The 24,421-nt window shown below is 52.5% G+C and overlaps 1 protein-coding gene across 3 annotated transcripts in view; it reads left to right on the top strand.

The window, feature by feature from the left end:
- PEPD (peptidase D) overlaps positions 1 to 24,421 on the top strand; it is a 170,032-nt gene that overhangs the window by 137,514 nt on the left and 8,097 nt on the right. For all 3 annotated transcript variants that reach the window (XM_064159872.1, XM_064159874.1, XM_064159873.1), the window contains exons 13-14: positions 2,722 to 2,870; positions 13,941 to 14,125. In XM_064159872.1, the coding sequence (XP_064015942.1) occupies positions 2,722 to 2,870; positions 13,941 to 14,125 (334 nt within the window). The remainder of the gene's footprint in view (positions 1 to 2,721; positions 2,871 to 13,940; positions 14,126 to 24,421) is intronic.

Genomic DNA, 24,421 nt, shown 5'->3' with positions numbered 1-24,421 from the left:
AACCGCGAGCTGCCCGAGCCCTCTCGGTGGATGACACAAGTCCTCCCTTAGCCGGCCAAGCACTGCCATGCAGGCGGCTCACCCTGCAGAAGAAGGTGCTGCCTTTGTTACTGGTGAGAGCGCTGGCCGCAGAGCCCCGGACATTGGTGTGCCAGGGGCACATGCTCAGCCCCTTCGCGTGGCTCAGGCCAGGGTTCACATCTGGCCTCCCGCAGTTTTGCTGCCTTTTGAAGTGTGGTGCTCTAGTGGCATGCAAAGCTGATGGTCAGCCCCAGCCCTCCAGCCCGGAGTGCTGAAAGGAAACGTCCTTAGCGATGCCTTTCTTTCTAATAATAGTCTGAAGTGCACTGGTGCTGCTTACTGCTGGATTGCAAAACCAACTGCCCATCCACTTCTGAAGTGATTCCTTGGCCCTGTCCCTCAGCTGGATTAACACATGCTGCTTTCAGCCAGTGTGGGGCTTTGCCTTTTGGTTGCAGCTACAGACTCTATTCACTTTATGCTAATCTGCAGCAGCTCAATTTGATTGAAGATAGAAAAAGTGTCTTTGCTGGAGTTAGTGGTGGTCTTGGTCTGACCCTGTGCTGGGCTCCAGCAAGAGCAGTGTGGCCAGCAGGGCAAGGGAGGGGATTCTGCCCCTTTATTCGGCTCTCCTCAGACCCCACCTGGAGTACTGTGTGCAGTTCTGGAGCCCCAGCACAAGCAGGACATGGAACTGTTTGATCCAGTCTGGAGGAGGCCACCAAGATGCTCAGAGGGCTGCGGCAGCTCTGCTCTGAGGACAGGCTGAGAGAATTGGTGCTGTGCAGCCTGGAGAGGAGAAGCCTTCCTGGAGAGAAGAAGCCTTCCAGGAGACCTTGGAGTGGCCTTGCAGTATCTGAAGGAAGCTACAGGAGGGCTGGAGAGGGACTGTTGACAAGGTCTTGTCATGACAGGATGAGGAGTAATGGGTTTGAAGTAGCAGAAGGGAGATTTAAACTGGATGTTAGGAAGAAGTTCATTGCGGTGAGGGTGGCGAGACACTGGCACAGGTTGCCGTTGCAATCTTCAATCACATTCTGTGCTTCTGTGCTCCACAACCTCCCTGGATGTGTTCAAGGCCAGGTTGGATGAGGCCTTAAGCAGCCTGTTTTAGTGGGAGGTGTCCCTGCCTATGGCAGGGGCTTGGAACTGGCTGAGCTTTGAGGTCCCTTCCAGCCTAAACCATTCTGTGATTCTGTGGCTGTCAGCGCTGCTCCACTCAGGAAGGATTGAGGCTTTCCCCAGAGCAGAGGTCACTGTCTCTTAGCACCTTGGCTCTAACAGAGTTTAGCTTTCCTTTCACTGCTGTGTTCTGGGCTGTCTCTTAATGTTATGCTCTCTGAAGTGTACAGGAAATAGCTTTGTAGTTGTCCCCTCTATATGAGTTACATCTGTCAGAGCCTTGGCTTGCTGTGCCCAGCATGGGCTGAAAAGACCTGGGAGTGTGAAGCTGCTGTGGCTGCTGCTGGACTGGGATGAACCAGGGTGTTCATATCTTTACAAACAACAAGCAGAGTAAAATTAGGATGGTTTAATGGCTCTTGATTTAGTATTGATCATTTATCAATGCTTTTTAGTGTGAGACTTCACTTGGAGTACTGCAGCCGAAGAGGCAGACCTAAGAGCATCCTGCCAGTACATGAAGGGGCTACAAGAAGGCTGCAGAGGGAGTCTGCAAGGCCTGCAGGGGCAAACTTAGAAGAAGATGACCTAGATCAGCAGATTTCAGCTCTGGTTCATTACCTGGGGAATCAGGAGGTCACACAACTGCTGTGTGTCAAGACCAAAGTCTTGCATGCAATCACGGGCTGGACAGGGAGCTTATCTGCTCAGGTATTGCTTGAGCCAAATGGTTAGTGGTTATTTGCTGATTTTGGAGCCTGCTGAAACCAGTGCAGTGCCTTATCACGTAGGCTGAAGAAGCACAGGATTGCAGGTGGCTCAGCTGGTCCTCACAGGGCCATAGGGAGCCCCTTGCTTGCCCTGTCAGTTGATCTCAGCTGAGCCATCCGGAGTGAAGCACAGATTCATACACAGAATAAGTCTGCCTCTCAAGGGGCAAAGCTTTTCCTTTGTGCCCATGTCAGAGAGCACTTCATTCATTGTTTCTTCTCTGCCTCTGATGCAGAAGGCCCTGGTAAATGTTCTTTCCTGGTCGATCTGCCCATGATCCTTGTTTCTGTAGCCCCTGCTGGGTGGGGTTGTCCGAAAGCAGAGTCTGCATTGTGAGCAGCAGCAGTCAGCCTTTGCTGGGGATGCTTTATTGAAGCCATCAGGTGCATCTTGACACTTAGACACGAGAAGCCATAGTTCAACATTCCTCTGTTAGGTTTTGAGGGCAGACTCCTTATATGGGCCCAGCATTGCTCAGGAAAGGAAAAAAGGACATGTTTTGTTTCTGAGAAGAGGTCTGTCCTAGAAACTGGCACTGAAGAGCTTGGAGTTGGCTCCTCATGACCTTCTTCTCTTCCTTCACACTTGCAGTGCTTCCCTCTGGGGCCAGGGCAGTCTGGCAGGGTGTCTATCCATATGTAATGCTAGGAGATTCCAGGGGACTGGCAACTCATTGTACTTAGAAAGAGCATTCAAGGGGTGATTATCTGACCAGCTGCCAAGAGGCAGATGACTCTTAAGTGCAGAACAAGAGAAGTACCTTCTTTGGAGTGAAACGTTCCCTTCTTGCCTCTGTTTCTTCTCTAGCCTGTTTGATATGGGAGGAGAGTATTACTGCTATGGCTCCGACATCACCTGCACCTTCCCCGCCAACGGCAAGTTCACCGCTGCCCAGAGAGCCATCTACGAGGCCGTGCTGAGGGCCTCGCGCGCCGTGATGGCAGCAGTCAAGCCAGGTAGGAGGCTGGCGCTTGCCAGCAGGTACCCGTGGGCTTGCTGGCAGCAGTCAGGCTGCCAGGACGCTTCTGTGTGGGTTTTAGGAGGCGCTGGAAAGGCAGGCGGTGGCACGGAGGCAGGCGCGGCAGCGAGCGAAGGCTGCCGGCTGGCAGAGCCTGCGTGGGGCTCCTGCCCCGCTGCTCCTGCAGCTTCCAGCCCAGCTGTCTGCTGGCACAGCGGCAGCGTCTGTTCCTCTGTCGGCTCCCAAAAGCACAGCAAAGACAGAGGCTGAGAGGGATGTGAAGTGCTGAGGGGAGAGAGGAGGAGGCAGAGCAGCTGGCAGCTTTGGAGGCAGTAAGTGCAGAGCCCAGCCCTGCATGGGTGCTGGGATTTGCGGAGCTGTGGAGCCTGCTGCTTGCTTTGCTGTTGGGTTTGTTGCTCTTCGTTTTGCATGGCTGCTGAGGTCAAAGGCAGTGCAGTGCTGTGGCCATCCCTGGGCTGGGCAGGCAGCAATCAGCCACTGTAGGAAAGGGTATTTCAGATCTGGGGCCTCCAGGGTGCCTGTGCAAAGGGTCACAGGGAACACAGAGTTGCTGCCTTCAAAAGGTTAATATTTTCCAGAATCCTTCTCGGTGCAGATAGAGAGCAAGTCCTCGTGGAGAGTGACTGACCCAGCACTGCTTACGTAACAGTGGCCATGGAGGGGCTGAGGTTTGCCAGCAGCATGCCCCACTTGCTGTAGGTGGGTCCTGCAGTTCAGAGGTGTGCATTTCTTGCCCTGCTTTGGCTGTCACATGAACCCAACTGACTCTTGAGAGAGATGACTTCTGACAGGTCCTGCTTCTCCTAACCCAGTTTGTCATCAGAATTTAAAACTACTCCACCACGTTCTTTTCTATTGTTGAAAAGTAGGCTCCTGGCTACGCCCTGGGCATGGCCCCAGCATGCAGACAGCTCACCCTGGGTCACCTTGCCTTCCAGCTGAACAGAGATCCCTTCTGCAGGCAGATCAGCTGTTCTGAGAAGTTAACAAACTCCATGGGCTTCTCACACAAGCTCAAGGCAGCCCCTGCAGCTCCTGCCACAGACCGAATATGTTTGGCACAGAAGGGGAGAAAGGGCAACGCTCAGTCCTGTGCAGGCAGCACCTGGGCAACTGCTGAACACAGCCCTCCCGTGGGGAAAGGTTTGCCTGTGTGGCAGTGGCGTAATTGTCTTTCCTACAAGGTCAGTCTTGTGATCAGGGAAGAGTGTAGCATCTCTGCTTAGGAGATGCTTCAGTGGCTGAGGATTCATCTGCTGCTTACACCAGGCTCTGAAAAGCACTCTGGCTTTGCGCAGACACTGCACAGAGAGGATTGTGAAGCATTGTGCATAAGAGTGAAGTACAGTTGCAAGGGCAGTGTCCCAGCCCAGGCTGCTGCAAAGTTAGGGTCCTGTTTGTCTCACTGCTGCACTGCTTTCCAGTCTCTTTAGGTTTACTGCATTGGTTGAGGCACGCCAGGTGCCTGTTCCTGGGGTACATCTCCTAGCTTACTTCCCTCCCTAATGAACTCAGCTCATGCACTTCAAATCTCCCCTGTAACCAGACCAAAGTAAATGGGGACAACTTGGAGGCCTCAGCTCCAAGGGTGGGTGGAGTTCAAATTTTGTAGGTGCATCCATTGCTTATCCCTCTGCTATCTTGATGCAGTGCCTGGAACAAAAAGAGCTGAGCTAAGGACCAGCTCCTCGTCATTTATTTTAGCCTTTTGTTCCAGGCCTGCCCCAGAGCTGTTCGTTCCCTGCTGTTCAAAGCCTGCTCCGAAGCCAGAGTTGCTGACATCCTCACCAGCTGTGCTCAGGATGCCACTCACAGGAGTGCACAGGTGCTTGGCAGGCAGTACCTTCACTTGCACTTCATGCCAGGCATCTGAAGTGTGCAGCGACTCCCCTCCTGCCGGCAGCGGCAGGCAGGCTGGAGCGGGTGGCCAGTGTCGGAGCCGTGGGCTGCCTGGGGATGCCAGGGGAAGCGCGGGGATGCCAGGGGAAGCGCAGGGATGCTGAGTGCTGCTCTCGCTCAAGGCCTGGCTGTTCCAGCCTCTGCAGCAGCTGTGCGTGCCCAGCGGTCTGCGGAGCAGACCCCAGGCTGGCGAGGCAGAGGCCGGTGAAAACAGAGATGGGCAAACGTCAAAGGAGCAGACAGGCAGTTGTGTGCGGCAGCTGGCCTGGCACCCTCGGCACCCTGCTGGCAGCCGGAGCCTGAGGCGGGAATGGCTGCTGGCTCCCGGTGGCAACAGGCAGGTGCCTTTGCCGTGCTTCTTGGTGCAGTCTCTTGGCTCGCTTCCTGCGTCTTTTCAGCTTTTGCAGCAAAGGGAAGAGAGGTGTGTGGGGAGCAGATTTCTTCTGTGGCCTAGCAGGAGCTTTGCTCCCCTTGGAGTTAATCTGCTGGAAGTGAGGTGGCCACAGAACTACAGGGACCTGTGGATTTGCATCGTGTGGTTGGTGGCAGAGCTTGGTTGCTCTGGTGGAAGCTTTCGCAGCGTGCTGAGGTGCTTCTGAGGCTCTCCCCCCTGAGAGTTCTCCTGTCTGCAGTGACACACAAGTGGGTGTTGTACTGTGGCTTGAATCAGGTCTTCTGTCCTTCAACCAGCTGCCCACATTACAAAGCTGGGTCCATTCCTTTGGTGTTAGTGGAAAAAAAAACTCTGAGGGGATTTAGAAGCTGTATTGTAGGCCTGAAAATGGCAGCAGCAGCAGCAGAAGGACCTACAGGAACAGGTGGTTATATGGCCAAGGGACTGACTGGGGCCTGTCAGCACCAAGGGTCCCCAGCACAGCATCAGCTGAGGTTGCCTAATGCTGCAGTCCCATAACCACAAAACTGCTCTGTCTAAGTGCTGCCCCACCTCTGTGGCTGCCCAGGCTTCAGAAGCAAACTGTGATGGAAAGCAAAATATTGAATGGCACAACATTATCAGGCATGAGGCTGGCAGGCTGTGAGATCTCGGCAGGAGACCACAAACTGCTGCAGGGCTTGGTTAGACCCTTTGTGCGCAAGCCTGGCGTGGCTGTTTGCAGTGGAAAGGTCTGAAGCCCTTGAGAGGACACACGTGCGTCACTCCCAGATCCACCCTGTCTCACTCCATTCTTCAGCCCAGCTGCATGCTGCAGCCAGTGTCTAGCTGAAGTCCATGATGGCACCTGGCAGCATCAGTGCTGTAAGCAGAAGAGGTTCTGGTGAGGCTCAGTGGCTGTGTGTCCAGCTCCTGAGAGGGGAGGTGACACGTTGCAGCCAGAGTTGGGCTGCAGGGGCAGTTTATGAAATGCAGTGCTGCTGGCCCCAGCCCTGAGTCAGGCCAGTGATACAAATGAGCCGAGCAGGGCTTGGGCAGCTGCTGTGGAGCAGTTTCTCCCATGGTCATTAGCAAATGGCTGGGCACTTCCACTGTGGGCAGCCTCGCAGCTGATGGCTGCTCTTTGTTCTTTGGGTTAGCATCTTGAGCACTTAGAGAATATGAATAATTAGGGTTCTGGACATCGAATTCCTGGTGTGAGGAGAGTGTGGCTTCTGCATATGGAAAGTTCCTGTTTACAGTTTCTGTTTATAGAACAACTGGGGTCTCTCAAATACTGCTGTGCTGAGAGGAAATGAAAAGGAAATAAGCTTATCTTTAAGTCTTGCAATTAAAGCTAACTTGGATTAATGCCCTGAATCATAAACAGAGTCTTTAAGATTAATGAGCAATCACATACTTTCCGTTTTCATCCCTTTGCAACTGCACACTGGGACCTCTGAACATTCCTCTCTAGCTTCTCTGAAGAGTAGTGGGAAGCCACAGGAGAAGGGGAAGAAAGAGAGCTGCTCATGCTCAGCGTTCCTGGTGCCTCTGCAGAACTTGTGCATGTTTGAAAACACACCAGAAAACCCTTTCTTTTGGTCTCTGGGTTACAGGTGTTAGTGTCTGGGGGGAGAGGGAGCAGGAGTTCAAACACCTCAGTCAGTAAGGCCTATTGTCCTAAATTCCAGTTAAAACAAATCTCTTGGTCTGGCCAAGTGCTGCCAAGGAAGAGCTGAGTGAGGTCAGGTTGGCAGCCACATGGTTCTCTATCTCTGCATTTAGGTAACGTTAAAGCCCATCTATCCCAAGTCCCCACTGAGCCCAAGCTGCATTCAGACCTGAGCAGCTGGAATATTTGCCAGCTGATGTTTATGTGTTTCAGTGAAAGGAAAAACCAAAAGTAGCTCCAAATCTGCACAGAAGTTTTGTTTCCCAGGCCCTTCCCTGTGCAGTGTGCAAGCAATGATGTGGCTCTGGGATCTCTCTGCCTTTGCTTGGGCTGGAGCTCGTGCTCAGGGGGCATCTGCATGTCCCCAGGTCCTGCTTTTCCTGCCAGGAGAGCGAGGGTCATGCTGCCTCTGGCTTTCAGGCCTCGCTTGTGTGCTAAATGCTGTCGAGGAACCTCCTGGAGGAAAGCTCCATCCCAGGACTAACATCGCTGGTAAAGAGGAGTGGCGGTTTCTCCCTGTTGAGGCTGAAGGATTCCTCCCCTCAGCTTTCCCAGCACTCAGATTTCCCAGCAAGGCAGGGGGTCGTTAAGCTCTTAAAGCCTTCCTTGCAGGATCAAGGATGAGCCACTGCAGATTTCCTGCATTACCGTGTGACCCTGGAGTAAGAAAGGACATTCCAGTGCACTTCCAAACCCAGTGCAGTCAGAAACGTTTAGGCAAAGCAGCAAACCCAGGTGTCCTGCAAGGAAAACATCCTATTAAACATGGAGCTGTCAGCTGGGCCTTGCAGCCCACGGGGAACGGCTCCCTTTTGGCTGTAAGTGCTGAGTACATGCAGAGAAGTAGTTCCCAAAAGACTGAAGTCTTCTCAGGTACAGAGAACAAGGGGGGCGGCTTGGAGAAGACAGGCACTGAGCACAGCCCAGCAACTGTCTGGACTGGACTGCACAAAGCTCTCTGAGGCCCTGGTGACCTCTGGCCCTGCTCTGGCTGTCTCAGCAGGTCAGGTCCTGCACTTTGCAACTGGGGATATGTGTCTGAAGTTGTTTCTCTCCAGCTAGCAGTAACCCTTTCACTTGGTCATTTCTTTCTTGTGTGCAGAAGATTTAGGGCCAAAGTGTGTAAGATGCAAAGTGGTTCAGAGGAGGGCATTAGACCCTCCTGTGGGTCTGACTGAGGCCTTCCTTTAAAGAGCAGTGGACATCCTTCCAGGGAGTGCTGTCAGCTGCAATCCTTCACTCCTGCCAAATGGCATGCCATAAAAACAGTGGCATTGGCTGGAGCCTCCAAATCCTAACCTTTCCCAGAAGACCAGTAACTGCAATCTGCAAGCCCCGTGGGAGCTGCCCATGCATGCAGTGACCACTGCAATGTTAGGAGGACTAAACCAAGCCCGAGTTACTCCCAAGTGCATAAACCCAGGTACTCTGCCACAGCTGAGCCTTCCTGCCCTGCGGTCCCTGCTGGGGGTTCTTTGGACAGCGCTTCAGTGTCTGCAGGAGCTGCCATGGCTCAGGACCCTCCTGCAGCTATTCCACCCCACTGCATGCAACAGGTCTCACACTGCTTCCAGTGGCTCTTCCAGGGTGTCTGTGGTGCAAAGCAAATGCACTGAGAAGTCTCGGCAGGCTTGGGGCCTGTGTTGGCTGCAGCATTTCAGCCTTTCTCTAGTGAACGGGGTTTGGGTTAAAGCTACTTTTTTCCCCAGCTGTAGCAGGTGGTGTTGTAGCATTGCACAGCTCTGCTTTTAGCACTGATTTGAGGGGAGTGGGCTGCTTTTGCACGGTCTGACGTGTGCTGATCTCCAGTTCAGTGTCCAGGGCATGCACTCCTCACACGTGGTAACTTGGGTTGAAGGACAAAGTCCAGCAGCCCTTCGATCCTGGCACTGCACCAGCTGCAGGACACAGGCTGTGCTGTCTGCCCTCAGTCTTATCTAGCCAGAGTCTTCTGGAAGCTGCAAGGACTGATAAGTTTCCATACTGCAGTCACTCCCTCCAAGCACTTCCCTCCTTCCTCCGCTCTTTTTCCTCCTCTTTTCAGCACACACCTGGAAGGAGCAGTAGACTCCACAGTCCCTGTGCTGCATCATTCCAGACACAACTGCCTCCTCTTGTCCATGTCTGCATCTATTTCAGTTGCTTTTCTTAAGGCTGCAGCCTGGCAGGCCCTCATCTCTGATGTGTTACAGATCATCCTGTGCAGTGGTTGTGATGGGGAGCATGAGTTTGCCAGCTGAAACTTTGGTCGTTCTGATGCAAAAGCCATGTGCTGGTACAACCAAACAGCATTGTTCTGCTCAGCCTTTGGAAGGCATTTCAGAGGAGGTGGGAAGTCACCCCTTTGTCCCCTTGGTCACTCCTACACCTCCCAGGGAGGTGCATCTTACAAGGGAGCAGAGGGATGGTTTCTGAAAGAGCCCACCCCAATTTGGAGCTGTGGCAACCATGGCGCAGAGCAGGCTGAGGCCCTGGCAAGGCCTGCAGTCAGTGTGGCAGGCATCTGCAGGTGCAGCAAGCAGCAAAGTCAGTGCAGCTAATTCCACCTTTTCAGAACAGGAAGGTTAAGAGGCTTTGCTCACCACGTGGCAGCCAGCTGGAAAGTGCAGCCTAACGCTGCACCCCTGAACAAGGTGGGGACATCCGTGCCCAGCACTGGGAGCTCGGCGCTGCCTCGCCCTCCTCAGTGTCAGAGCTGGGAGCAGTGCTTTGGTTCCCTGCCCCGTTGCAGAGCTGCCTTACCTGGGGCTATGAGAAACCAGGCTCCAAAGCTGAGCAGCTGCTGAGCAGTGGGCCCAGAGGAAAACAGGAGCATCAGAAGTGAAGCAGATTCTTCTCTAGCACCCAAGGGAAGAGGAAAGAAGTATTTTTTTTAGTACTGAAATAGGGTTTGGGCTGATATTTTAACTGAAGCTGTTGTTTTCTGTCTGATATGGCCCTTGCATGCTGGCAGATTGTCATCTGTTGCAGCAGGATGCTGGCTGGGCTGGGACTGTGAGTCGTGCCTGGATGTCAGTGGCAGCGCCAAGGGACCTCAGGCCTCTTGCCCTTGTCTGTGGACACTCAGAAATTAAATTAGCTTAACCTTAGCACAGCCTGGGGAGAAGTTGCCACAACCTTGCCATACTCATTTTTTTAGTCAGATTGTGACATCTGTGCTGGCGAAGAAGCCTACCCTGCAACAACAGCAAAACCCTGCTAAATCATTTGTGGTTTAATCATTGTCACATTACAACCACAAAGTACCCTGAGCAGCAGCCAAAACAATCCTGGTAGAGCCTTCTCGCGGCACTTCCCGGCCAGAGTGGCTACACACCAGGCAGTGGCTCCAAATGACTTCTGTGTGCTGCTTCTGCTTTGTGCTCTCGGGTGGTTCCTCAGAAAGTGGTCACTGGAATGGAGACAGCAGCGGGGCTGAGTGTGAGGTCTTCTAACAGCTCACCTCTTTAATTCTTCATTTAATTAGTTTTAATTTAAATGTTTAGGCAGCCATGGTATGTTTGTTAAAACACAGGGATGCTTTTGACTTCTGCCTTTGTTCAAAGTCTTTCTTCCCTCTCTTGCTAGAACAAAAATCTCCTGTGTCAGTGACATGGTCAGAGAGGTCTCAGATTGCTGCAGAGATCCATAGAGATGTTTCTGAGCTCCTAAGCCATGACATTTCATCTGAAACTGGGGAGGTTTGGCAAGCATCATTAGGGAGGAAATGTGTTCAGGGAAGTACAGCAGTATTCACTGTCTCTCTCCTGTCTCAGCAGCATCTAAGGGTATCAGCTAGCAGTGCTAGTTGGAGGGACAAGATGTTTGTAACCCCTTGGTAACAGCGAGTCTCAAAGTGCTGAGCTGTGCTAGTTAGAAGCTAGCTAGAGTGCTTTGGTGAGAAGAATTAGACTATAGGCTGTGAGGAGGAAACAATGGCCATGCATGGAGTTCACTGCTTTTCAGCCCAGTGCCCCACAGCTCTGCTGTGCTGTTTTGCAGGGCACCTGGCAGCTGATAGCCCCTCTGGTCCTGTGCTAGTCAGTGAGTCCATGCTGTGTCCCACTTCTGTACAGGGCACAGCTGGTGCCTGGCTGTTGCTGGTGTCTGGGCTGCTGTGGAAGGTGCCTCCTGCTCTCCCCCCAGTACATGCTGCGTGGCACCTAACAAGAGCCCATGGAGCTGGGCCCCCTTGGGAGCCAGGGGCTGGTTCAGTGACCTGCATTAGCCACTATCTCATTTGGCAGAGAATTAGGGATGGAGCAGACACCTCATCAGCAGATTTTCCTGAGGGCAGGCTGAGTTTGGCCCAAGGTGTCAAAGTCCAAGGACCTTTGAATCCAGCTTTCTAAACCTCCCCTGTCAGGGAATTGCAATTGGTTTATAAGTTGACTCCCAGGTAAGAACAGAAGTGCCCTTTTTACCCACAGTGCGTGTCTGCAACTAGGACAAACTTTTTTACTCTCAAAGCACATCCACAGGTGTGAGGAACTTGGACAAAGCTTAACAGTAACAGTCCTGAATGACAGCTGAGGGCGATTGGTGGTGGGAGACGGGGAGCTGCAAAACATCACTGCTGCAGCTCCGGCGGCTGATCTCAGACCCACTCCTAATGAGTTGGTCTGCTGTGGTTTTCAGCTGGTTTCTCACTACAAGAATGCTTCTGTGGTGGTTGACTTCTGCTGTGTCAGCCTGCAGTGAGGAGCAGAGCAGGGTCACCATGAATCCAGATGCTGAAGTGCCTGAGCGTGGAATAACCTCCAGGAGATGAGGGTTCTTTGTACAAAACAACAGGCACCTTCCACTGGGCCAGTAGGTCATCTCTCTGCTCATGGCAGGGGGGTTGGAATTAGATTAACTTTAAGGTCCCCTCCAGCCCAACCCACTCCATGCCTCTATGGAACCCTTGTGCATTCAGCCTTGTTTAATTAGTGGCTTTTTCCTCTGCAGCTGCAAATCATAGAATCAACCAGCTTGGAAGAGACCTCCAAGCTCATCCAGTCCAACCTAGCACCCAGCCCTGGCCAATCAACCAGACCATGGCACTAAGTGCCCCAGCCAGGCTTGGATTCAACACCTCCAGGGACGGTGACTCCACCACCTCCCTGGGCAGCCCATTCCAATGCCAATCACTCTCTCTGGCAACAACTTCCTCCTGACATCCAGCCTAGACCTCCCCTGGCACAACTTGAGACTGTGTCCCCTTCTTCTGTTGCTGCTTGCCTGGGAGAAGAGCCCAACCCCACCTGGCTACAGCCTCCCTTCAGGTAGCTGCAGACAGCAATGAGCTCTGCCCTGAGCCTCCTCTGCTGCAGGCTGCACACCCCCAGCTCCCTCAGCCTCTCCTCACAGGGCTGTGCTCCAGGCCCCTCCCCAGCCTTGCTGCCCTTCTCCAAACACCTTCCAGCACCTCATCATCTCTCTGGAATTGAGGAGCCCAGAACTGGACACAGCACTCAAAGTGTGGCCTGAGCAGTGCTGAGTCCAGCTGCCCTGCTGGGCAGATTGGTCCCTGGCTGCCTGCAGAGAGGCTTCTGCGTTATCTTTTTCTTTGAGTGCTGCCCACAGCCATCTGAATAATGTAGAGCAGTCAGGGATGGAGCAGGCTGCCCAGGGAGGTGGTGGAGTCCCCATCCCTGGAGGTGTTCAAGAAATGTGTGGCCACAGCACCTGGGCACATGGTTCAGCGGCAGCAGACTGGAGTTAGGAGCGAGGGAGCTGTGAAACACAGCTGGCCCTAGAGAGGGAGAAATGGCAGTGCAACCAGCACTCAGAAGGGTGAAGTCTTGCAGAATGTGATTGCTCTGAACAGACTTGCTGAGGAGCTGCTGGTCCTAGTTGTGGTAAGGGAAGGGAGATTGGGCTTCTTCAGTTAACCTGAAGGAAAACTCAGGGCTTATTAAGAAGGGAGAGCACATTTTGAGCAGGAAGCCTACGCATGTCTCATGAATGAGTGTCGCTGAGCACTGCAGCAGCAGCTGAGAGCTTGTCCAGCTTTCTGTGCTGCTCACCTCTGGCCTGTGGCCTTGTTGGGCAAGGAAAGGACCTCTTCAGCTGCATGCCCGCAGCAGGCTGAGAAGTTTGGTCACCGAGTAGTCTGATGAGGAAGAGGAGACTGCCTGTTCCTGCTGCGTGCAAGGCGCAGCAGCTGCTCGCCGCTCGGTCTCTGCTGACCTTCCTGTCAGAGCCATGCCGAGCAGCTGGATGCGGCTCAAGGTCTCCCATAGGATAAGTTTGTTCCAGCCTCTGGAGCCTCAGCACTCACAGAGAGAAGTGCTAATGTGATTAAGAGATGCCAGCATGTTCACGAGCCCCTAGAGCCCACTCTTACTGGACTGAAGCGAATGGAATTTGGTGGGGTTTGCCTTAAAAATTGCTCCTTCCCTCTTTGTTTAATCATGCCAAAGCTGAACAAGGACAATGTTCTTCTGCTGTACCTTAGCCCTAGTTGTCTTGAATCTGTTGATGATGACTCAAAGCCATAGTGAACTAATTAAGCCAGCACTGTTTCTAACCAAAAAGCTGCTTTCTTGTCCCTGCTGCCCAGCAATTTGTCAAACAAAACCATGCAGGGTACCAGAGGGGTCTGATGGGTCCCGGCACTGTCTGCAGGCAGCCAGCAGGGTTTTGTAAGGCTGCTGGAGGCCGAGCGTCAGAGGCTCGTGTTTTACACCACCCAACTGCAGCCCTTCGTTTCTGCAGAGCCTGTGCCAGAAGGACATGGGCTTTAAACCCTCTGTACACAGAGAACTGCTGCCCATCCCAGTGCTCTGCGTGGCACAGCCATTACTGAAATGAGGGGAGGGCAGCACTTCATATTCTGCATCCTAAATGTGGCACTTGACAAGCTGGCAGAAGGCTCATGGGCATGCTCAGCTGCAGCGTCTGCAGGCTTTGCCCTGTGCACTGGGCTCGAAGGTGCTGCTCGCTTGCTTGCAGTGTTCTGTGCCTTGCATGTGTGCTCAGATAGTGTTGTCTCCTAAAGGATTTCTGTGCTAATGGAGCTGCTCTTCCTGCCTGTTTTTTCTATAAACAGCCAGCACGTGGTGCGTCTGCCTTGTGAAAATAGTCTCACCAACTGTTAGCAGGAGTTAACTCAGCTCTTGTGTCTGCTCTCCCAGGGGTGGCCTGGCCTGATATGCACCGTCTGGCTGACAGAGTCCATCTGGAGGAGCTGACTAAAATTGGCATCCTGAAAGGCAACGTGGATGACATGGTGAAGGTTCATCTGGGTGCAATATTTATGCCACACGGGCTCGGACATCTACTTGGCATCGATGTGCACGACGTTGGAGGCTACCCAGAGGTTAGTGTTAGTCTCTTGTCAGTTGCCTGGGGGATTAACCCCTCTCAGTTCCACCAGCATCTCTCTTCATGCCTGACAAGCTGCTTCCAGTTCCTCAGAGCTGCAACAGAAGTGCATTTAGTGCTGTTCTGCATGGGATGTTTTCTGCAGTCTCCTTTAAAGTAATCCTTTAGTTCATTAAAACAGGAGTTGCACGTGGGGGGAAGTCAAGTGCTGCCAGCCTTTGGGCATCCTTCATCTGTGCCATTTCTATACACCCTGTGTTGTGCCTGTGTGAGTCACCACAGTGCCATCTGTCGCTCTGTGCTGTGGCAGAGGGCACCTCACTCTGCCCAAGCCCTGTAATGGGAAGAGTCACTTGCTGCATGCCAGCTGTGACTCGGCTTTGGAGCTCACTGCTGCGACTGGCCTGGTACATCCCAGTGGCTGTGCCACATGGAAATAAGCTATCTGCTCGGCCTGTCTTGCATTTTGATCTTCAGTGTCAAAATGGGAACCAGTACAGATGTATTGCCCTGGGGTGGGAAAGAAACACATCCTTTGCAAACATGAAAGCACAGCCTCTGATGTCCTGAGTTCTGCAGCAAACTCAGCATGGTTGCATTTTCCTGCAGAGCAGCATGGCAGGGCATGGCTGTGGGCTGAAGGCAGAATGTAACCAGTGATGGGAAGATGTTTGCAGTGATACTGGAAAACCCAGAAGTATAAGGGGAAAAGAGCTTAAGATCTGCAGAAGGAAAGGAAACTTCCAGCAGATTCGGAAAGATTTCAGAAGGCTTTTCTGGCAGTTGGGTTTTGGTTATTTCAGGCTGTTGGAGAGTTCTTAATGAGGCAGGGTGAAAATGGAGCATTTGCCTTCTCTCTTTGGAAGATATTCTTTTAGCAGAACCTGAGAAGGCAGCGAAGAACTCTTGAGGTAAGGTTGATCATGTTGTGGAGCTTGTCCCTGCTGGGTGAAGAGGCTACATGATACCTGCTGGGGTCACTTCTGCAGCCATGGAAGGGACAATCAGCAGTGGTGGAGGGCACTCAGTGTGCTCACACCACCACTGATGCTGAGACACAGCATTGTGATGGCAATGCCTTGTCTCGGTACAGCAGCTGATGCCAGAATGAAAATGAAACAGCAATCAAAAGCAACCTCAGCCTGGTTCTGAGGTTCCTTAAGGAGCTGACACAAGAAGGGTGGATGTTCACCCCTCTGACTCTCCCAGTGCTTCCTCTGTGTGTAAACACAGAGGCATTCAGCTAAGCACAAGAGAGATGTGACTGCTTGGAGAGTTTGTGGACTCAGGATGCCCCAACCCCAGCGTTCCCTGCCTTTGCTTTGGCTGTTCTCACATCTGTTGTGAAGCTTGCTTGCTGAGTTTGCTGGGCTCACATAAACTGGAGCCCGTGTTCCAGACTTGGTGGGGTAAAGAGATACCTAAACTGTAGGAACAAGTGGAAAGATCTGTGAGAAGCAAAAGTATCAGGCTGGCTTTTGCTTAGAAACTCTGACAGTTTGGGCAAGGACTTCAAGTTCTAGGGGCATTTCTCCAACTGCTTTGGGAGGAGTATGAAGCAGCCTGCACAGAGCTGAGTTCTGGGGGCATTTCTGGAACTGCTTTGAGGGGAGTATGGAACAACAGCCTGCACAGAGCTGCCATCATGTCCAGCAGCATTCAGTAGCCTGACCTGGGAGCTGCAGACTCAGTTCCTGAAGCAGTCAGCAGATGCCAGGCTGTTAACTGTCCACCACAGTATCTGCGGGGGGGGGGTCCTTTTGCTGGAAGCACAGCTGTGGGAGAAGCAGCCTTTTCTAGCTGAGAGTGGATCCAGGGCTGGACTGTCAGATGAGTTAGGCTCTGCGCTGCCATACACAATGTGTGTGAAAATGCCAGCTTTGGGGAAATTACCAGATCTATGTGGGAATTGCAGAGCTCTCTGCAAACAGAGAATGCTGTGCCTGGAAATATGAAAACCAGACAGGCAGCTACCTCCTCAGGTTAAGAGTGTTTGCACAGCTGACCGACTCTGGAAAACCAGTCCTAAGGAAGACCCCTCCTGCGTGCGAGGGCAGCCCCTGTGTGAGCTCACAGACATGCAGCTGGAGCCCTGTCTTTGCCTATCAGTGTCCACAGAGGTAGATGTGTGGCATCAGCCAGCTTGGTTTGAGCAAGAATGAACTTGGGGTTCTGCAGAAGAATAGCTCCTTTAAACTCCCTCTGCTGCACAACTCCAGCTGTGTGACACCCATCACTTCCCTCCGGCCCAGTGCATCAGGGCTCTTTCTGCTGGGCCCTTTCAGCAAGGTGAGGGACTGGAGCTTCACTGGGCTCCTCTCTCCTCTGGGCTTGAAGCTCTCACAGGAGGCATGATCCCTGTCCGTGGCAGGAGGGAGCTGTGGGGCCAGAGAGGCACTGGGAGGCTTGTCTCTAGGTAAGTCTCCGCTTGGGCAGCCGGACGCCTCTCCTGCGAGTGTGACACATGTCACACGGGAGAAGGCTTTCCCTCCGTGCCTCTTTCCCGAGGAAGCACATTTGGAAGCCATCTAGGGCGCTGTGGAGCTGGCTTTGGTGTGTTTGAAGTGTTGAGCAGCTAGCAGGAGTGTCAGAAAGGCGTTTGTGTGCGTGGGGAGCGGTGAGCCCAGGCCTGTGGTATCTCTGCTCCGTTAGCTGGGAAGCTGTTGGCCAAGGGAACTGCTGGGAGTGTTACAAAGGGTTTTTTAAAAATAAAAACTTTCCAAGTGGATTTTATTCCATTATTTTTCCTCAAGTGTAAACAGTTACATTTGGAATAACACAATAAGCTTTAATTTCCTAATTTTTATCTGTCACAGAGTTTTGTGTGTTCCAAAGCAACCATTTCCAGACATTGTTAGCTCGGATGAGTTATTCATGGGTAGCCAGAGATTGCTCTCTTCAGATTTGGCAATGCTGTTTTCATCTTCTCCAGTCAGCTGCTTTCACATGCAGCACCAAACCAGCACTTTCTTCCTCTCTGACAAACGCTGCAAAAGGCTTGCAGGCTTTCCAGCAAGGACTCTGGGATACCAGAAAGCAGGACATTGCCCTTCCTCTTTTTTCTCTTGTGGACAAAGAGGAGTCGGCTCTGGCCACCATCAAACACAGTTCAGCAGCTGTGTTGGGGACAGGTTTCTGCAAGGCCCTAAGCAGCAGTGCTCCCCTTGGAGCACCTCGGTGAGTGTCCTGATTTGCCGAAGTGCTCAGCAGCCAGGAGCCCCTCTGGGACCCAAGGCTCCTGCGGGGGGCCACGATGTTCCTCACGGGGAAAGCAGGCGTGGAGCGCCGCTTTGAACAGCTGCCTGCTGCTTTCAGGGGTCTGACTGCAACTCGAGCAGCCCTGAAATTCAGCCCCAGTGGTACTAATCACTTCAGAAAATCTGGCCCTCAGTCAGGCAGAGCTAGCTTCAAAGGCTGAGAACTCCACTGGGCCTCGCTTCAGCTGTAAAATGTAATGCTGGCAATGGTTTTCCCACACCCTCTCGTTTGTTTCTGGGCGAATTCGATGTGGGATAGAAACCAGGGTCTGTGCCTGCTGCAGTGCAGAAAATGTGGTAGGTGATCCTGGATTTCCAGACCCTGAGGTAGATGGGGCTGAAGTTTTCATTTTAATCTAAGTTCTGTGTCTCTAGATGCTTGAGTTGATTCAATTTCATGTTCTATTAATTGACTGTGAGGCTCTGAAGAATGCTAAGTACATTTGATGACTTTCTGTAATAATGAGGCAGTTAATTTAAGTTAGGTTAATAACTGCTGTGATGTTAGCACCTGCTGAAGGAAGAGTTGCCTTTTGTTTTGCCTTCTCCAATGATGAGCTCTACCTCAGTTGGAAGTGCCACTCAGGTCTGTGTGCCTGCGAAAAGCTGATCCTTCCATGGCTGCCCTGCGGCAGCACATCACGGCTGGAGGACTAGGACTGATCCCTGTCCTCCTGGCACTGCCTGCCTGGGGAGCATCTCTGCTGCTCAGAGAGGTGGAGAAGCTGCAGCTGGCTCTGACAGATCCTGCTCCCGGGTCCCAGATGCCTGACCTGGGGATTTCGGTCACCAAACCTGCTAGAGAATACAGGATTCTTCTTGCTGCTTTGCTTGCTCAGGCAGAAGCTGCTGTCCTGCAGTATCCCGCTTTCTGCTGCAGCAGGATCTGTCATTTTTTGTGGCTAGCATTGCAAACGATGCCTTAATGTTTTCAGCTTGAAGGAGGCCTAAAGCTGTTGTCTAGAGCCCAGGTGATTCGCTTGGTCAGAACTTTGCAGAGCCTTGCTCTATCTGTGCCAACCCAGGACAGGGTAGGCAGACAGGAAACAACCTGGGTGGTAGGTGCTTCTGTGAGCTGAGTGAAGTGGCTTCTCACTAGCTTTAGCTCTAGGTTTTGTTCTTGCAAGCGTTTGTTCACCTTGAGAAAGAATCAGGAAGTAAACTCTGCTGCTTCTACTTCATGGGGTCCCCCTGAGTCACTTTCCTTCTGACGGAGTCCCTGCAGAGCAGAGCTGTGTGGCTCTGAGCAGCTAAGCAGGCAAGAATCAGTCAGTGAAGACTCTCAATTCTGCAGCACTTCCATGCAGAGTGCTCGTTGCTGCCTGCTGGGTCACACACCAACCGGCAAAGCTCCCTGCAGCATCAGACTCTCCAGGGGGATTTTAACACCCTCCCCAGAGTCAGACCAGTAGATCCTCTTACCCTGCTGTAGCACCTTGTGTGTGCTCATCAGGTCCATAGAACCATAGATGAGGTTTGGGTGACTGGGGGAGCTGAGAAGAGAGAAGGCTGATGTGTAGTGTCCATGCAGTGTGAAGGTGCAAACCCTGCCTTCACAGCACTGGGTTTCCCTCCTCTGGGAAGGGAACTGCCATGTGCTTGGAGGCTTTGTGTTGCTTGCTTTGGGTTTGTTAGTTCTGGTTAACGTTTCTGAAGGAAACACTTGGTTATGGTCAGTTAACTTCTTGCAGAAGACTTCCTGTGCAAAGAGAGTTTTTATCTGAATATCTGTTGTCCAAACGGTTCTGAAAGTGTTCAGAAAGGAGCAGAGGTTGTGTGTGCTTGAGCAACTCATTGTAGGCACAGGAGGAAAGAGAAACACAAACTTTTCTGTGTGGAAACCGTCCTAGGTGTGCTTCAGGGGCTTTGCTGTGTGGTTATTAGCATCAGAGATGCAGAAGGAGAAGCCCTTCTGCTCCCGGCTGTGCTTTGTGTCTCGCCAGGCAAGCTGTCCGGTGGGGTTTAAAGGGGGCTACAGCAGTATTGCTGGCGGCTTCTGCTATTCTACATCCCCTGTCCTGTGAACTGGCTACCTAAGTATCCTCCCTCCCTCATCTTCCAGGGTGGGGGCGGAGCTGTCAGCGCTGCGGATTTTGCTGTGCGCTCCCTTGGCTTTTTTCCTCATGGTTGGGTTTTAAGGAAAAAGAATATATCTAAGCCCTACATTTTATTACTTTCATTATGATAGCAACGGAGCTTGGTGACATCTGAGGATCAGGAAGCAAAGCTGACACAGAATCAGTGCTCATAACCATGCTGGAGCTGTGGATTGAAATCCAGCTCCATGTGGCTGAGCAGGTGGTGGCAGCTGATTCGTGTTCATGGCCTGCAATAAGCAGGAAAGTTATTAGGCAGCTTAAAACTGACACCACAGCCAACCCCCAGGAAAAGACAAAAGTGTGACAAGTGAAAATAGCCACTTAAACATCATCTGCCCCCTGCTCCCCCAGAATTGACTTGGAGCTGTGTCCCAAAAGCTCCAGCTAGTAACTAGATTCTGCTGCCGAAATGGAAGCTTTGCCTTGCAAATGCCACAAGTGGTATGTGGTGCCTGGGGCATGTTCCTTGTAACCTGCTGCTGATTGCAGAGGCAAGGCTGGTGAGCAGCTCCTTCAGGTGACTCTGGGCAGCTGGAGCCGCTGGGGAAAAGCAGAGAGATCGAATAAAGGAATCTTCATTAGCAGCACTCAGCAAGAGAAACAGGGGCAGAGAGTCGGCCCCAGGAGCCAGTGCGATGGAATTGAGGACACTTTATTAGCTGCACAGGGCTCCATGCTTCGTGCACTGACTGAGCTAATCAGAAGCTGGGGGAGAGAAGGGAAGGGGGAAAGAGCTGAAGCTTCACCTGAGTGTTGAGTTCCTGCAGTCTAAATGTGATGTTGGTGTTCTGAGTCATTTGAATACCTGATTGCACTTAGCTTGGGGAAGTGGTGGGGACTTACTGCACTGGATGTGGCCCAGCTGGGACAGTCTGTCAGGCTCGGAGGGGTTCATAGAATCATAGAATCAGCCAGGTTGGAAGAGACCTCCAAGATCATCGAGTCCAACCTATCACCCAGCCCTATCCAGTCAACTAGACCATGGAACTGAGTGCCTCATCCAGTCTTTTCTTGAACACCTCCAGGGACGGTGCCTCCACCACCTCCCTGGGCAGCCCATTTCAATGGGAAATCACTCTCTCTGTGAAGAACTTCTTCCTAACATCCAGCCTATACCTACCCCGGCACAACTTGAGACTGTGTCCCCTTGTTCTATTGCTGGTTGCCTGGGAGAAGAGGCCAACCCCCACCTGGCTACAATGCCCCTTCAGGTAGTTGTAGACAGTAATAAGATCACCCCTGAGCCTCCTCTTCTCCAGGCTAAACAGGCCCAACTCCCTCAGCCTCTCCTCATAGGATTTGTGTTCCAGGTTCTGTGATGGTTTATCTGGAAGAAAGTACCAGAGGCTGGTCAGCATCACTGCAGGAGCCCCTGGAAGTGGTTCAGTGCCTGCAGTTCTGAGCAGCTTTGGTGACCCATGCCTTGGCCAGGTTCTGCTGCCATTGCTCAGGAGACAGCTGCCTGACGGCTGAGGAGGGGTTGAGGAGGAAGGGTGCCCTTGCATCTCTGCTTGTGCATCCCTAGCTACTGCAGTGACCCTGTGGCAGTGACCAGACAGCACAGACACATCTCCTGGGCTTGGACACAGCCAAGCTGAGGCTCACCCAAGCAGCCTAAATCAGGTTCTGCTCCTGCTCACTTGGCAGTCACGACCTACACTGCATCAGCACCCCCGGGAGCCACTTTGCTGCTCAGCAGCAGCAGGCTGTAGTGCATCCTTGCTCTGAAGTGTTCAGGAGGTACTGCAACTCCTGCGCCTCCGCAGTCTTCTGAGGATTAGCCATATTTGCACCCCACCTAATTCCCTCCTTATTCCAAAAATAAATCTAGATTTGACTTTACTGCACACTTAAGTTGAACTTTTATTTTGCTTGGTCAGTAATGAAATCAGTTTCCATACTAGTTCTCTTGTTCCCTTGACAGTCCTTGTTGCCTGGGCATGGTGGGGTTTGTTACCTTACATGAACCATTAATTGGAATCTGCTGTTCTTGGCAGCAGTACAGTCACAAACCAGGGCTCCTACATCTGTGCTCGCTGGGGGGAGTGTCCCAGCTGTAAACTGGGAGCAGAACCGCCACATAAAGGCAGTGTTAGAGAACAATTTCAGATTGAAGCTGTTGTTGCAGTGGTCAGGAAAAGAACCAGTTCTTCAAAAAGCCATTTGCCAGCATATCACTGTGGGTGCCCTTCAGCTGCCCAGGTGTTCCTCTTCTCTAGCTTATGTCGTGCCCTTTCTGGAGGCGGATTGCCAGCTTGTGCTTTACAGGGCACAGAGTCATGGAACTGCCTGGGTCGGGAAAGCACTGAGTCACTGTGCAGCACTGAGTGTGGCAGAGTCCCGCTCCTGTGCCAGCCCTCACCTGCTTTATCTTTTCATCTAGCTGCAGAACATCATCACCATGGTCATCACTGAAAACGGGGTGCAGCATCCAGGGAAGATTCCTCCTCACAAGGGAGGAAATCCGTAAGTGGCACAAGGGTTACACTGCTGGATGGCAGCACCAGCCTTTGCCTTGGTGAGAAAGGGCAGTGTTGCTGTCACTCTCTGGGTTGCTGGGCAGTGGTGCTTCAGTCCCTACAAAAAATCCTGCCATTTCCCGGGGCCTTGGTGGCTACCGAGGTGGTCACAAGTGCCCAGAGATCAGACCTTGTTTGGGAGGCTGAAGCCATGGCTTGATGTAAGTTCTAAGCCAGTGCTGTTCTCAAAAGGAGCAGTTCTGTCACCTTCCCCACTCTGCTCCCCCACTGTCCTTACAGTGAGTGGTGTTGGGGCTGTCCCCTGCTCCCAGTGTGCATGGCCACAGAACCTGTCTCTCACCTGTTTCTCTCGTCTCTTGGTCAACACCTTGCTAGGCTCCATGGAAAGGGAGGGTTGGGGCCCACCCAAGGGTGTCCTGCTCGCTGTACTTGGAAAGCTGAGCAGTGCCACCCTTTCTCTGAGGGCCTGCCAGAGATGTAGCCACTGCCACTTACAGCAACCTCAGTGCCTGCAGAATGCAAAGATCTGGAGATGGAACTGAGAGCTGACACCAGCTTAGAGGAGGGGAAGGATAGAAAAAGGAGTCTGTGGGTTGCTCCTGGGGAAGGGAAGGTTTCAGTCTTGGGGGATCAAGAGCATTCAGGTGCCTCAGGAGCCTGCCCTGCCTTGCTGGCAGCCCAGAGAGCCTGGGCTGCTAGATGAAGTTTTTTCAGTAGGCATCCTTGGGTCTTGCTCCTGATCTGTAGTTGCGTTATTGACTTCTCAGAGGGAGTATTTGAAGCAGAACCAAAAAGTGGGCAGTCCAAACAATGTGTCTGCACTTTGCTTGGATGGGTTGCAGAGGTGTCTGCAGTGGGCATGAGGCTCCACCGTCACCTGGTGGCCAGCCTCATTTGTTGTAAGAAAAGGCCAAAAACTGCAGCAGCAGTGCCAGGGCTGCCTTCAGAGGATGTTTGCCATTGTTTGCCTCCCCAGCATTCATGTTTCCAGCATCTGTCTTGGATTGCCTGTTCAGAAAGGCATTTGCCAGTGGAATTGAAGTGTACTTAAAAGCCAGCTATGAGTTGTTTGTTGTAAAGCAGAAGATAGATAGTTGGCAAGACACCAGAAGGTCCAGACACTAATCTAATTGTTTACAGCTCATGGGGAGATTAATCCACAAGATTGGATGCCCTCATTTCCTTTAGGCGTTACAATGAATGTGTGAGATGCCAAACCCCATGGGGCAGCAGCAGAGAGAGAAATGGCTCCGTTTCAAGTGCAGTTATTGTTTCAAGTTTAGAGCTATATTGATGCTCCTTGGGTTTTGATAAGAGTATAAATGCAGAGTGTCCTGCTAAATATCAGAGTGTTCTTGGTTCCTGGCCGCAATACAACCAAATCGTGCTTCCTCCTGTGGGGGTAATGTGCTGCTCTGCAGCACTGAAGTAAAATGAGGCACTTAGTGCCAGTGTCTAGTTGACTGGCTAGGGCTGGGGAATAGGTTGGACTGGATGATCTTGGAGGTCTCTTCTAACCTGGTTGATTCTGTGATTCTATGATTCTATGAAAATGTATGGAGTAGGCAGGGCAAAGGGTCAGGATGCACTTGCTGGCTTGTGAGGGCAAGCAAATGCTCCACATGGCTGAAAAATGGGCAACCCTCCCCTAGAGGTCCAGGCCAGCTGCTGTGAGATGCTGCGCGTTGAAACAAAACTCTGCAAGGGAAAGCCTCACCCCAGCATTGCTTGGGTGAGCAGTGAGGATGCTGCAAAGGCTCCTGCCTGCCTTTGTCAAGCAGGGCTGCTGTGAAAGCTCTGAGCTGCAAGTGGAGCAAGGAGCCTGTGTGCAGGCTGCTGGGCTGGGGGCTGCTTGCCGGCTGCTGCCGTGCTCCCTTGGTGATGTTTTGCAAAGACTTTCCCGAAAGCTGATGGGGCCAAGGTCTATTTATAACCATGTTGCAATACCTGGCACATCTGGGGGGAAGAAAAATAATCTCCTGAACCAGTTTTTGCAGTGCTTCTAGCTCCTTGAGGAAGCACGTCTCTGATACCGTTTTCTTTCCTGGCGTTTGGGCAGAAGGGAGTGCTTGGCCAGTCAGCGCTTGCCTGGGCTTCGCTTGTCCTGGTGTCAGTCAGCACCACGCTGCCTCCAAGTCTGAATCCGACTAAAGCTTACTTTCAAACGGGCTGCTTTTACGAGGTCATGCGTAGACTCACTGCTCCCGGGTCGAGGTGGTAGCGGTGTGATTTTACTGCCATTCGGTGAGGATCAGCATTGGCACCACCCTGGAGAACTGCCCTCCGCTGCGCGCCTCGGCGGGGCCAGCGCAGCCTCTGCAGGCTGCCGGAGGCGCCGTGCTTGGGGGGATTGAAAGAAGCAGAGCAAGGACTGATTGCTCTGCAGCTCAGACCTGCGCCGGGGGCAGGGTGGCGACACCAAGCCTGTCCAAGGCCAGGATTTCTGCGGGGCAAA

Source organism: Pogoniulus pusillus, chromosome 20, assembly GCF_015220805.1.
Source record: "Pogoniulus pusillus isolate bPogPus1 chromosome 20, bPogPus1.pri, whole genome shotgun sequence".
Taxonomy (NCBI): Eukaryota; Metazoa; Chordata; class Aves; order Piciformes; family Lybiidae; genus Pogoniulus; species Pogoniulus pusillus.
Note: the sequence above shows the minus strand (reverse complement) of the source record. Positions and strands in the feature narration are given on the sequence as shown.